General features: G+C 39.3%; 2 protein-coding genes across 2 annotated transcripts; both read left to right on the top strand.

Moving 5' to 3' along the window:
• The first annotated feature begins 361 nt into the window (after positions 1-361).
• On the top strand, positions 362-6,084 carry LOC111796899 (uncharacterized). Its single transcript, XM_023679695.2, has 2 exons — positions 362-2,996; positions 5,697-6,084. Exon 1 carries the CDS (start codon positions 622-624, stop codon positions 2,800-2,802), a length of 2,181 nt encoding a protein of 726 aa, XP_023535463.2. The 5' UTR covers positions 362-621; the 3' UTR covers positions 2,803-2,996; positions 5,697-6,084.
• Positions 6,085-8,670: 2,586 nt separating this feature from the next.
• Positions 8,671-11,859, top strand: LOC111797113 (uncharacterized). The gene is made up of 2 exons (XM_023680013.2): positions 8,671-11,147; positions 11,543-11,859. Exon 1 carries the CDS (start codon positions 8,875-8,877, stop codon positions 10,945-10,947), a length of 2,073 nt encoding a protein of 690 aa, XP_023535781.2. The 5' UTR covers positions 8,671-8,874; the 3' UTR covers positions 10,948-11,147; positions 11,543-11,859.
• Positions 11,860-13,214: the final 1,355 nt, after the last annotated feature.

Below are 13,214 nucleotides of genomic sequence, written 5' to 3'. Positions count from 1 at the left end.
ATATATTTTAATTTAAAAAAACTATATAATAATTTTTTAAATTTAAAATATGTGTTGAAATTTTTAAACAAATCAACATTAATTCTATCATAAAATAAATGGTTAATATCAATATTTTAAAAAAATTAAACTTATTGAAAAAAATGTAAAATGCTAATTATCAATTTAAATAAGATTTATATTTATAATTTTTTTAAATATAAAAATCATTAATATTTTAATTTTAAAATTTAAAATTTTAATTTTTGAGTTTTTTAACTTTTAAGGGGCGAATTTGAGAAATTGGCTATCGTGAGCGTCAAACGTTAAACGGCGTACTTTAGCAAATGACAAAGTCATTCCAAGAAGATGACGAGGGAAACACTGCCAAAATTTCCACGCGCGATTCCAGATTAGGGTTCCTCTCTCTCTCTTTCTCTCTCTCTCTCCTCTCTTTGTGTGTTCTTCTTCTTCTTTCTTCTGCACTTGTTCCGTAATTGGGGCTTTGATATCTGAGTTCTATCTTGTCTTGCTTACTTTTAAATTCATCTCGTAAGTGCTTTAATCGACTTTTTGATGTTTCCTGCATTCGATTTCTGAATTTGAATGAATCGCTAGAGGAGGTCGTTGAAGAAGGTAGAAATGGATGAAGGAGAGGGAGGGCTTGGTGTGGGTGCGGATCAGATTGATCAGTTTCATAGGAACGAGGCGATTTCTGCCGTTGCTGATGATGGTTTCTTAGGCGAAGATGAGGATGAATATGAGGACTTGTACAACGATGTTAACGTTGGGGAGGGGTTTCTTCAGTCGTTGAGGAAAAACGATGATTTGGGATTCAAGAGCGAGGAGGAGCCTAAGATGGAGCCTCCTGCAGCTGTACCACCCACTTCCGGTGCTTCAATACCTGGTTTTGGCGGAGGTACGACTGATGTTCCTGGTTTAGGAGATGGTGGGCACAGTGTTGCGGAAAGAGTAACTGAGGGTTATAATCAGATTCCAGATTTAAGAACAAATGAGATGGCTATCAGAGTTGGGGCGGGATCGGGGCCACATATGGGTGGTGGAGGTGGGATTAGGGTTGAATTAGGACAGGGGAGTAAAACCAATGAGTTGGAGGAGCGAAGTAGTAATAATGTTGCTGCGCATCAGGCTCCGCAACAGCAACAGCCACAGCCACAGCAACAGCTACAGCCACCGGCACAGCCACAGCCACAGCTACAGCAACAGACACAGCACCACCACCAAGCGCAGCAAGGCGGAGTTTTAGGAAATCCAGTGAGCGTAGAAAATGAAGGTTTGCTAAGGCAAGGTGGTGGCGTAAATGTAAATGGGGTTGGTGGAAATGGGTTCGGTAATGTGGGGAATGCAGGGGGAGGTGGAGGTGGAGGTGGAGGTGGAGGTGGAACCATTTTGTTTGTTGGGGATTTACATTGGTGGACTACCGATGCGGAGCTGGAGGTGGAACTCTGTAAGTATGGTCCGTTGAAGGAGGTTAAGTTTTTTGACGAGAAAGCCAGTGGGAAATCAAAAGGCTACTGCCAGGTTGAGTTTTATGATCCTTCTGCTGCCACGGCTTGCAAGGAGGGGATGAACGGGCATATGTTTAATGGACGGCCGTGTGTTGTTGCATATGCATCACCATTTAGTGTGAAGAGAATGGGAGAAGCCCAAGTGAACAGGAACCAACAGATGGCTCAAGCTACTAATCCTCAAGCAAGGAGAGGTCCTAATGATACTGTAGGTAAAATGGGTGGAAGTAGCATTGCGACGGGTGGTAATTATCAAGGTGGTGATAATAACAGAGGTTCTGGGAGAGGTAATTGGGGAAGAGGTAATGCACATGGAATGGGAGGTCGAGGGCCTGCTGGCCCAATGAGGAATAGGGGTGGTGGGATGGGTGGCAGAGGTATAATGGGAAATGGTGGAAATGGTTTTGGTCAAGGAATGGGTGCCACCCCTCCTTTGTTGCATCCGCAGTCAATGATGGGTCAAGGTTTTGATCCATCTTTTGGTGCACCCATGGGAAGAATGGGCACATATGGTGGTTTTCCTGGAGCTCCGGCTCCCCCTTTCTCTGGAATTTTATCATCCTTTCCCCCTGTTGGGGGTGTTGGGCTTCCTGGAGTAGCTCCTCATGTGAACCCAGCATTTTTCGGAAGAGGTATGCCTATGAATGGAATGGGGATGATGCCAACATCGGGTGTTGATGGGCCGAATATGGGAATGTGGTCTGACCCTAGTATGGGGGGATGGGGCAGTGAAGAGCATGGTGGAGGGAGAGCTGGCGAGTCTAGTTATGGAGAAGAAGCTGGGTCTGACCAGCAATATGGTGAAGGTAGTCATGAAAGAGGAGCCTGGGCAAATTCTGCAAAGGAGAAAGATAGAGGATCCGAAAGGGACTGGTCACAGTCTTCTGATAGAAGGTATCGAGATGATAGAGAGAGATCCAAAGAAAAGGATCCGGGGCCTGACCATGATTGGCCAGATAGAAGGCCACGTGATGATAGAGACATAGGGCGTGAAAGGGAGAAGGATAGGGATCGGGATCGGGATAAGGAACGATCTCGAGATTATGAGCGGGGCCATCATGATCGTGATCGTGACCGTGACAGGGATCGTGACCGTGATAGGTACAAGGAAGATAGGGACAGATATTCTGATCATCATAGGTACAGAGACCGGGAGCCAGAGCATGACGAGGATTGGGAAAGGGGACGGTCGTCAAGGACTCATAGCAAGTCCCGATTACCACAAGAAGAAGAAAATCGTTCTAGAACAAGGGATGCTGATTATGGGAAGAGGCGGAGGCTTACTTCTGAGTAGCTGAATAATTCAGCATACATGCTTTAATGTTTAAACTATATAGAGTATGGCTTTCCATGTTCATTTGGGTTCTCTCTTCGAAGTTCTGGGCTCTTTGATTCATCATTGCTCTTTTGCCTATGCTGTTTATTGTCTGAACCTCGGCGTATGTCTCTCTACCTACAGGAGCATGGTCTGATTTTTTGCAAAAAAATGTAAGTTCATACAATCCTTTTCCTTTTCCCAAATTTCCAATATTAAATTCTTGTCGATTTGTTGGCTTCGTTTTGTATACTAGGTCTTGAAATATGGACATGCTAATTAACGACGTTGTTCAAAACTGCATCCCTTTAGAAATGGATGTTTACTCTATTAATGCTCTAATGAAATTTCCTCTTGTTGCAGCTATAGTAGGTTTTTGGTTTTTAGAACTAATGCCATTGTTGACTTTATTACCATATTTATATACCTTCTATTGTTGTTTTACCGACCTCATTTTTCACTATGTTTACATTTCCATTTGATAATTATCAAGGTTAGCATTTCTTTATAATTAAATGGTTTTCTTTCTTTTTTTTTTTTTTTTTTTGCTTCTTTTGCCTTTGAGGATATAGGCCGATGATGTTGTTTCCCTTTAAGATTTGTGGGGCACTAATGATTCTCTCTATCAAGTTGTTGACATTTATTTTGTTGATTTCTCTCTCATCATATATCTTATGAGTGAATGAGGTTTTTTTCCACCAATTTGAAAGCAGCTTCTTTTGAAGATAATGAATCTCTTTCGACAAGATGTTGGTTTGCTTAAGTCAGCATTTATTTTGTTGGTTCAAATTTCAAAGAGTTTATTGAAAGAAGCCTTTTTTGTCTTTGTTCGAGGTAGTATTCTTCGAAGAATTATGAGGATTTTATGGTTCTTTCTCAATAAGGTGTTGGATTGTTTAAGTCAACATTTGTTGCGTTGGTTCGAATTTTAAAAGGTTTTCTTGGAAGAAGCCTATTTTCATCATGCATTTATTCTAATTTCTTAGGGGCGTTATTGGTAAGTCCAAGATTTCTTCCATTTCCAGATAACCTTAATTTCAACCTTTTGGGGTTTATAGACAGTAAGGGTGCTAAGGTCCGAAATGAGTGTCAACGAGGACGCTGGCCCTGACAGGGGGTGGATTGTGAGATCCCACATCGGTTGGAAAGGGGAACTAAGCATTTATAAGAGTGTAGAAACCTCTCCCTAGCAGACACGTTTTAAAAACCTTGAGGGGAAGCCTGAAAGGGAAAGCCCAAAGAGGACTATATCTACTAGCGGTGAGCTTGGGCTATTCACCGCTCTTCAAGTTTGTTCGGTTCTCATTAATGTGCATGAGAAGATTATAATTGTTTCTAAGTTCTTGATTTTGTATTATCTTTCTTGTATCTTCACTCCCTTTGGGAGTTTGAAACCCTTGAACATTTTTCCTTTTCATTATGTAGAAGTTGTTTCCGGACACTGTCATTTTCATTTTCTTTAAATAAAAAAAAAAACAAAAAAAAAAAAAAAAACTAGGACACAGACATGGTTAGGAACGTAGGACTCTTCTATTAGAAGTTCTTAATTATATTTTAATTTTTCATACATTTGAATGATTATCACACTAAAAGTGTGTTTTACTTTGTGATATTTTCTTTTAAAAGATTGGAAGAAGTTAAAAGATTAGTATAGTTTTGTTCCAAAAAGTTTATTGTTATCCTTGTTTCTGATTTTATCTCTGAAGTTGTAGAAGTGTTAGATTAGTTTCCCTACTTCTAATAAGATCTAATCTGTTTTTACTGTTTAAAGCTGAGTTAGGAATAAATGCAAGATTAAAGGAAAATGAATTAATGGCCAAAATGAGGGTTTCAACAGTTCAATTGAAGGAAATATTTTAGAATACTCTAGTAGAAAGAAAAAAGAAGGTATGAGGTTTCCAAATACGACACCGGCCTGAAAACCATACTTCCATTGGTTGGAGAGAAAATCGTGTCCACATCTACAAGGAAGAAAATGGAGGATGGTTATATCTTCTTTTGCCTTTCTGATATCTCTGAGGTGAGCTTGAGTAGTGATGACAGTTTGGACAATGACTGTGATTATGATTAGGTTGAAAATAAAAGGAAAGAAGATGTGGAAGAGACCTTTTGGTTGGATGGGACTTAGTTACCTTACTCGATCCTCCTAGTTCGGGAAAAGAGTTTACCCTCTGCAAAAAAAAAAAAAAAAAAAAAAAAAAAAAAGTTGGTTTCTGTATAGATTATTTGTGTAAAGATGTCAAAGCCTCTATCGATATGGAAGATTCGAAGAGGGTTAAGGAAGAAGGAAAATGGAGGATGATTATATCTTCTTTTGCATTCCTGATATCTCTGAGGTGAGCTTTAGTAGTGATCACAGTTGGGACAACAACTATGATTATGATTAGATTGGAAATCACAAAAAGAAAAAAAAAAAAAAAAAAGAAGGAAGAGGATGTCGAAGAGACCTTTTGTTCGGATGGGGCTTAGTTACCGTACTCGATCCTTGTAGTTCGGGAAAGAGTTTACTTCTGCAGCATAAGGAAAGTTGTTTTCTGTTTCAGATTATTTGGCTAAAGATGTCAAAGCTTCTAAAGATATGGAAGATTTGGCTAAAGTTGTTTTCTGTTTGAATTGACATGCTTATTTTCGTTTTTTGAGGATGTTTGGAATGACTTTTTAAGTGTTTAGGTTCGAAGCGTTTAGAAAATAAATCGAAACCGGGCTCTTTCTCTCGATTTTAGATGTTTTTATGTCTCATCTACTCTGAGTTGCCATGATCTACATGTTTTTTTTTTCTCTCTTCATATTGGCATACTAATTACCAATAGGCGAGCATGTCATTAACGTTGTTTCTGATTGGAAGCACCCTCTCATTTTCTGTTGTTTTGTAGCTTAAACGACATTCGATACCGAGGATTTCATTCAATGGAACAGCAGTTGGTTCGATGACAACATGAACCTTTAAATTCGCGTCTGCATAGAGAGAACCCCCATGCATGGCAATACCTTCTCACTCTATTAATTTGATAAAGAAACTTCTTGGTTTAGAACTTCTCGCGTTTCTTTTGAATGATGTTTCTTGACTTCTTGGCACTTGATGACTTTGATATTCTTGTTTTAATGGCTAAATACTGTTCGAGTCTAGACATGTCTATATGTTTTCAGACATGTAAATGGCTTACACTATGTTGTTAGAGTATCGTAGCCTCGAGGACGTTGTGTTGTGCGTTATTCTGTTTTATGAGTTGTTGTATCATATATTCACACACCTCTTTCCAACCCTTTTTTTTCCTTTGGGTTTCCTTGATTCCACACCTTAGTCATTCTATTGTCAAGTGTGGAGCTAAGCATTCTTTTAGAGGTTGTTGTATGTACTCATACTTGTTTGTACCTTTTACCAATTGATAGATGTAGCTCTCTGAGGTTGTTTGCCCTCATACTTGTATGTATGTACCTGTAGTTCTCTGAGGTTGTTTGGCCTCATACTTGTCTGTATGTACCTGTTACCAATTGACTAGATGTAGCTTCATTCAAAGGTTGTATTATGTATGTATATTCTTGACTAGATGTAGTTTCAGAGGTTGTATATACCCATTACTTTGTATGAATCCGTTGTTTGGTTTATAAGAGACAATTTTATCGATGATTGAAATTTATAGAAGGGTTGTATGATCTATAGCGTTTATGAAGAACTTCCCAATTTGCAATGAGGGAGGTATAACTGTAAGAAGTGAATATTAGACAGTTTGTATCAAGATATAGCCCGGTAAACAACATTGTTGAAAAGTTGTGTAGGTCTGTGTCTTTTTTGCAAATATTCTTTGATTTCTTCCATTTATAGAAGGGTTGTATAATCTACAACGTTTATAGAAGAACTTCCCAATTTGCAACGAGGGTATAACCGTAGGAAGTGAATATTAGACAGTTTGTATCAAGATATAGCATGGTAAACAACATTATCGAAAAGTTGTGTAGGTCTGTGTCTTTTTTGCAAATATTCTTTGATTTCTTCCATTTACAGAAGGGTTGTATGATCTAAACGTTTATAGAACTTCCCAATTTGCAATGGGGGAGGTATAACCGTAGGAAGTGAATATTAGACGGTTTGTATCAAGATATAGCCTGGTAAACAACATTGTCGAAAAGTTGTGTAGGTTTGTGTCTTTTCTGCAAATATTCTTTGATTTCTTTCTTTCCACATATTGCAGAAGAAAGTCGTGATGAGATTTGCCTATAGGAAATGTGAAATGTGATTCGAATATATTGAGAATTACTGTCCAGAAATTTTGAGCATACGTGCATTGTATATGAACCTGTTGTCCATTTCCTTAAGAGGTATAGTCATGGATATCATTAGTTCATGGAAAGCGGCTCTGCTTTTTGTTCCATTGGTCTATGATTTTGTGAAGTATGAAAATTGATGGGCAGAGATCATTACTCGTGTTCCTTTTGGAAGAAAAGAGTCGAATGCTTTCTCTCTAGGATCACTTTTTCTTAGAACACTCTCAATTGATCGATATGGATATAAATTCTAGTGATCCATGAGCGTTATGTGAGATGGCTTCCAAAGATTCGACTCGAATTAGAGATTCATGAAGTTATTTTGTGTTTGGTGCAACGTCTTTCTACATTCATTTGAGCTTTGAGCTTTGAGGGGTTCGTCATATTTGGCTACCTCGATATGGGTAAATGTTCTTTATTACATTCCTCAAATTGGTCTCTTAGTGTGTGTTTGTTAGCTATTTAATTCTTTACCATATGCATATAACGACAACAAAAATGATTATTTTGATCATTATTGTCAAAACGAGCGTAGTTCAACAGTAATAGATACGTAAATGTACTTTCTTCGAATAAGATTTTTTGATAAAAATAGTATTTTGGCTTGTTCTAAAGTCCAAATAGAAAATACAGTTCGTAACATATCGCTTCTTCCAAAGCACGCCCTGTTCGTTCCGTTCGCAACAATCCAATGAGTTTTCCCGGTGAAAAACATTAGACATTCCATCTTCTGAAACCAACACTTTTGATGTTATTTGACGTATAATAATTTCGGTATGTCTATTATGGATCTCCACCCCTTGAGATCGATAAACCTTTTGGATATTATTAAAATCATTGCCTATTAAGAGAGAAAATACGGTATTTTAGTATTGAATAATTATCGAGGAGGATCGCCTGAACCGGAACTGGCAAGCTTTCTTGCTTGCAGTCTTCTTCATATAAGCCCAAGATTCCGTCTTAGTTGACCAATTTCAGCCTTTGTTCTTCCTTGAGTTTAGCTGCTTTCCCGCCCTCGTACAGAGGAACCAACCCCCCTGTTGTGGCGGGGCTCCTTAGGTAGCCACCGACCTACAATTATCCTTAAACTTTCGTGCTTGGTGGAGAAGAAGCGAGCGTACCCTTCTTAAATTATTGAGAAATGGTTAATTGCTTATTTACTCGAGATGAGGAGTAGCTTTCACGAGTACCTAAAGTGAAAGGGTGTCTAACCTCAATACGAGTACAAAGGAACTGGCTAAAAAAAAAAAACCCGACTTAAGGTTATTAATGAAAATGTAAAATTTAAACTTTAAGCATTTAAAAATTTGAATCGACGCTCGAACTCTTAACTTTTTTTAATCGACATTCTAATCAGCTGAACTACATTCCGTTCACGCTCGTATTTAATTTTAATAATATTAATAATGGAAATATATATATATATATATATATAAAAGGGGTAATCCTTCATCCTCATCATTGACTGTTCATCCAAAATGAAAGCATAATAAAATGACAGTTAAACCCAGCGTAAGTTAGCAACGAAGTTGAAGAACCGAAACTTCCGGTATATCCACTCGCGTTTTCCAGATTAGGGTTTCTCTCTCTCTCTCTCTCTCTCTTGTTTTCTCCATTTCTTTTGCACTTATTCCGCTTTGAAAGATCTTTGAACTCTTATCTGCTTTTGCTCACTTCGTATCTTGTAAGTTCTTCCATAGACTTTTGTGATTGTTACTTGCATTTAAATTTATACTTTTGAATGAATAGCAAAAATCCATTAGTTGGGGAAGTCGAGGAAGCTTAGAGATGGATGAAGGTGCGGGAGGGTTTGGGGAGGGTGTGGATCGTATAGACCAGTTCCATAGAAATGAGGCAATTTCTGCTGTTGCTGATGAGGGTTTCTTAGGCGAAGATGAAGATGAATACGAGGACCTGTACAACGATGTTAATGTTGGGGAGGGGTTTCTTCAATCTTTGAGGAAAAACGATGATTTGGGATATAAGAAGGAGGAGGAGCTGAAGATCGAGTCTGGTTCAGCTACAGCACCCAACTTGGGTGCTTCGGTGCCTGGTGTTGTCGGTGCTGCTTCGGCTGAAGTTGCTGGTGGTCCGAGGGCTTTGGACCGAGTACCGCCGAGTTATAATCAGGTTCCAGATGTAAGAACGAATGAGATGGCTACTAGAGCAGCGCCGCCGGTGGGCGGTGGAGGTGGAATTAGGGTTGAATTAGGGCAAGGGAGTAAATTCAATGAAGTAGAGGAGAGTAGTAATAACGTAGTTGGGCATCCAGGTCCTCAACAGCATCAGCACCAGCCTCCTCATGGAGGAGTTTTAGCAAATGCAGGGAGTGTAGAAAATGATGGTTTGCTTAGGCAAGGTGGTGGAGTGAATGTGAATGGGTTCGGTAACGTTGGGAACGGAGGGGGAGGCGGCGGGGGGACGATTTTGTTTGTTGGTGATTTACATTGGTGGACTACAGATGAGGAGCTGGAGGTGGAACTCTGCAAGTATGGTCCGGTGAAAGAGGTCAAATTCTTCGACGAAAAAGCTAGTGGGAAATCGAAAGGGTATTGTCAAGTTGAATTTTATGATCCATCTGCTGCTACAGCCTGCAAGGAAGGAATGAATGGGCATATTTTTAATGGACGGCCATGCGTTGTTGCCTATGCATCACCATTTAGTGTTAAGAGGATGGGAGAAGCCCAAGTAAATAGGAACCAACCGATGACGCAATCTACTAACGCTCAAGCAAGGAGAGGTGCCAATGATGCTGCAGGTAAAATGGTTGGAAGTAACATAGCAACGGGCGGTAATTACCAAGGTGGTGGTGATAGCAATAGAGGTTCTGGGAGAGGTAGTTGGGGGAGAGGTAATGTTCATGGAATGGGAGGTAGAGGACCAGCTGGGGCAATGAGGAACAGGGGAGGTGGGATGGGGGGCAGAGGTATAATGGGGAATGGTGGAAATGGATTTGGCCAAGGAATTGGTGCCGCCCCTCCTTTGTTGCATCCGCAGTCGATGATGGGTCAAGGTTTCGATCCAGCTTTTGGTGCACCCATGGGAAGAATGGGCACATATGGTGGTTTTCCTGGTGCTCCCACGCCCCCTTTCTCTGGAATTTTATCTTCATTTCCACCTGTTGGGGGTGTTGGCCTTCCTGGAGTAGCTCCTCATGTGAACCCAGCATTTTTCGGCAGAGGTATGCATATGGGTGGAATGGGGATGATGCCAAGTTCGGGTGTCGATGGGGGGCCTAATATGGGGATGTGGTCTGATCCTAGTATGGGTGGATGGGGCATGGAAGAACATGGTGGAGGGAGAGCTGGAGAGTCTAGTTATGGAGAAGAAGCTGGGTCTGACCAACAATATGGTGAAGGCAGTCACGACAAAGGCGGGTGGGCAAGTTCTGCTAAGGAGAAAGATAAAGGCTCCGAAAGGGATTGGTCACAATCTTCTGATAGAAGGTATCGAGAGGATAGAGATGTTGGATATGATAGAGAGAGGTCCAAAGAAAAAGATCCAGCTCCTGACCATGATTGGCCAGATAGAAGGCCACGTGATGATAGAGATATAGGTCGAGAGAGAGAGAAGGATCGTGATCGCAATAGGGAACGTTCTCGAGATTATGAGCGTGGCCATGATCGCGACCGTGATAGAGATCGTGATCGTGACCGTGATCGAGATAGGCACAAGGAAGATCGGGACAGATATATGGATCATCATAGGTATAGGGACCGTGCACCCGAGCATGAAGATGAGTGGGAAAGGGGGCGGTCATCAAGGACTCATAGCAAGTCTCGACTGCCACAAGAAGAACAAAGTCGTTCTAGATCTAGGGATGCTGATTATGGGAAAAGGCGGCGGCTAACTTCTGAGTAGTTAAATCATTACAAATGCATACTTAAAACTATTTAGACTTTGGCTTTCCATGTTCGTTTGGATTCTCTCTTCGATGTTTTCGGCTCGTTGATTCGCTAATTGCCCATTTCCTTTGCCATCGCTTATCTGACTCCGAATTCCTCTGGTTACTTCTTACAACAGGAGCATGTCAAGATTTTCTAGAGAAGACAAAAAAAACAGTAAGTTAACACAATACCCTTTCTTTCTCTTAACTTTTCAAATAAGGAATTATTTTAAATTGGTTCTCTTTAGAAATGGTTCTATTTACTTATAGTTCCTTTGTTTATGGAATCAATATCATATCGTGCTGATATTTTCACCGTAACCCTCTGTTGTCGATCGCCACACAGATTTTGCATTTCGATTGACATTTATTTAGCTAAGCATCTGTATAGACATGGTATAGAACGTTGTTTTTGTTTTTCATGCTACTCTAGCCTCAAAATGTTATTATTACTGATAGAAATCTCTAGTATTAACATTGTTGCTGATGGGAAGAATCCCTTGTTTTCCTTTGTTTCGTCGTACCTATAACGACGTCTAATACTAAGGCGTTGATCTAATGGTACGACAGTTGGCTTCGGAGATGGCAGCGAGATCCCTTTAACTTCGTGCAGAGAACCAACCCCCAGGCATGGCAGCAGCTATTTGCTCTACTAATTTGATAGTGAAACTCTTGGTTTAAACTCTCTCACGTTTCTTTTGGATTATGTTTCTTGAGACTTGGCACTTGATGATGAAACTGATGTTCTTAGATGTAATGGCTAAACTATTGCTGAAGTCCCTACTGTCTTGATGTTGTTTTTGACATGTAATGGCTTACTATGTTGTTGTTAGAGTAAGTATCTTAGACCACACGATATCGTGTTCGTAAATTATTCTGTTTTTTGAGCTGTGTTGTATCATATGTTTGCCCCTCTTCTTATGTTATCACGCCTCGGCCTGTTCGATTACGAAGATGTAGAGCTAATGATTCTTTGAAAGCTGTTGTTTCAAACCTTCAGAGGTCGTTCGTACTCGACTCGATACACTTGTATGCATGTACTTCTTGACTTGATGTGGTTATGGATATCAAATCAGTACATGAAGAGCTGTTTCATAGTCTGTTGTTATTTTTGGTCATGTTTTTGTTTACTTTTCCAGGTCTTTTGAATTTGGTTCCATCTTTTGATCTTTCTATACTTTATGCAACTTGTTGATTGAAACACTTGAATTCCCTCTTGGATTCACTTTTAAAGACGGGTTAAATTACCGAACGTTTTTCTACACGTTTCAACACTCTTTTTGGAGTGAAAATCTATTGGAATGTCGAATGTAAATTGAGACTTGCATGAATGTGATGACGTTCGAGTTCCAATTTGTATTTTATATCAAGTTACACCATTTCTCGGTTTCAATTTTTGTTTTAATAGAATATAGCTAACCTAGTAGGTTTTGTGGAATTCTGGTAGATTTACTATGAATACATGTCGGGGTATAAGTGAAAAGAAAACTATTATTCGTCCTCGTATCCTATAATCACGGTAGCTACAATCGTAAATATTCTCAATTTTTAAGCATTTTTTTGCATTGATGTGTTAAAAATGAATGACTTCTTCGTCAAAGTGATCGAGAAGATTCTAGACTCTACATCCCATTGTTTCCACGAACAATCCAAGAGTATAGTTGTGTGCTTAAATAATATATCTTTTATTTCATGAGTTTTTCGGGATTGTAATTCTAATCTCTAACACTTTGCTCGAACTTGTAATATCTTAATCAATTGAGTTGTGTTCCGGTTGAAAATATTTTTCATAGTCATCGTTTTCAAAATCTATCAAATACAAAGTTATAAGGTCTAATAGCTAAACGTAATTAGTGCTTTTTTTTTTTTTTTTTTTTTTTTTTACCAACTGAATTATTTTAACAATATGGTAATAAGTCGGAGTAGAAATTGGGATAAAACACCGTCAGTAGAGATGTATGTGGAGCGGGACAAGACAAAGAAGGGGCAGAAAAGCTTTTGTTAAAAGAATGTAGAACATCCTAATAATTCAATAAATATTTGATAAGCAAAAAAATATAATATATTGTTAACGTAAGTTCTACCGACTCAAATTTCAATATTACAATAGTATTCTAGTTATACATTATATATAAAGTGAGCTGGGTAGGTCGGGAGAGAGCGGGAATGGAGATGAAGAATATAATTCTCGTCTTGACTCGTTTAGCTAACAAAGAGAAATCTCTTTTCGCTCTGTCTCTCA

This window comes from Cucurbita pepo, chromosome 6 (assembly GCF_057944985.1).
Source record: "Cucurbita pepo subsp. pepo isolate OVF chromosome 6, ASM5794498v1, whole genome shotgun sequence".
NCBI classification, from domain to species: Eukaryota; Viridiplantae; Streptophyta; class Magnoliopsida; order Cucurbitales; family Cucurbitaceae; genus Cucurbita; species Cucurbita pepo.
This window is presented reverse-complemented; position numbering and strand designations above follow the sequence as displayed.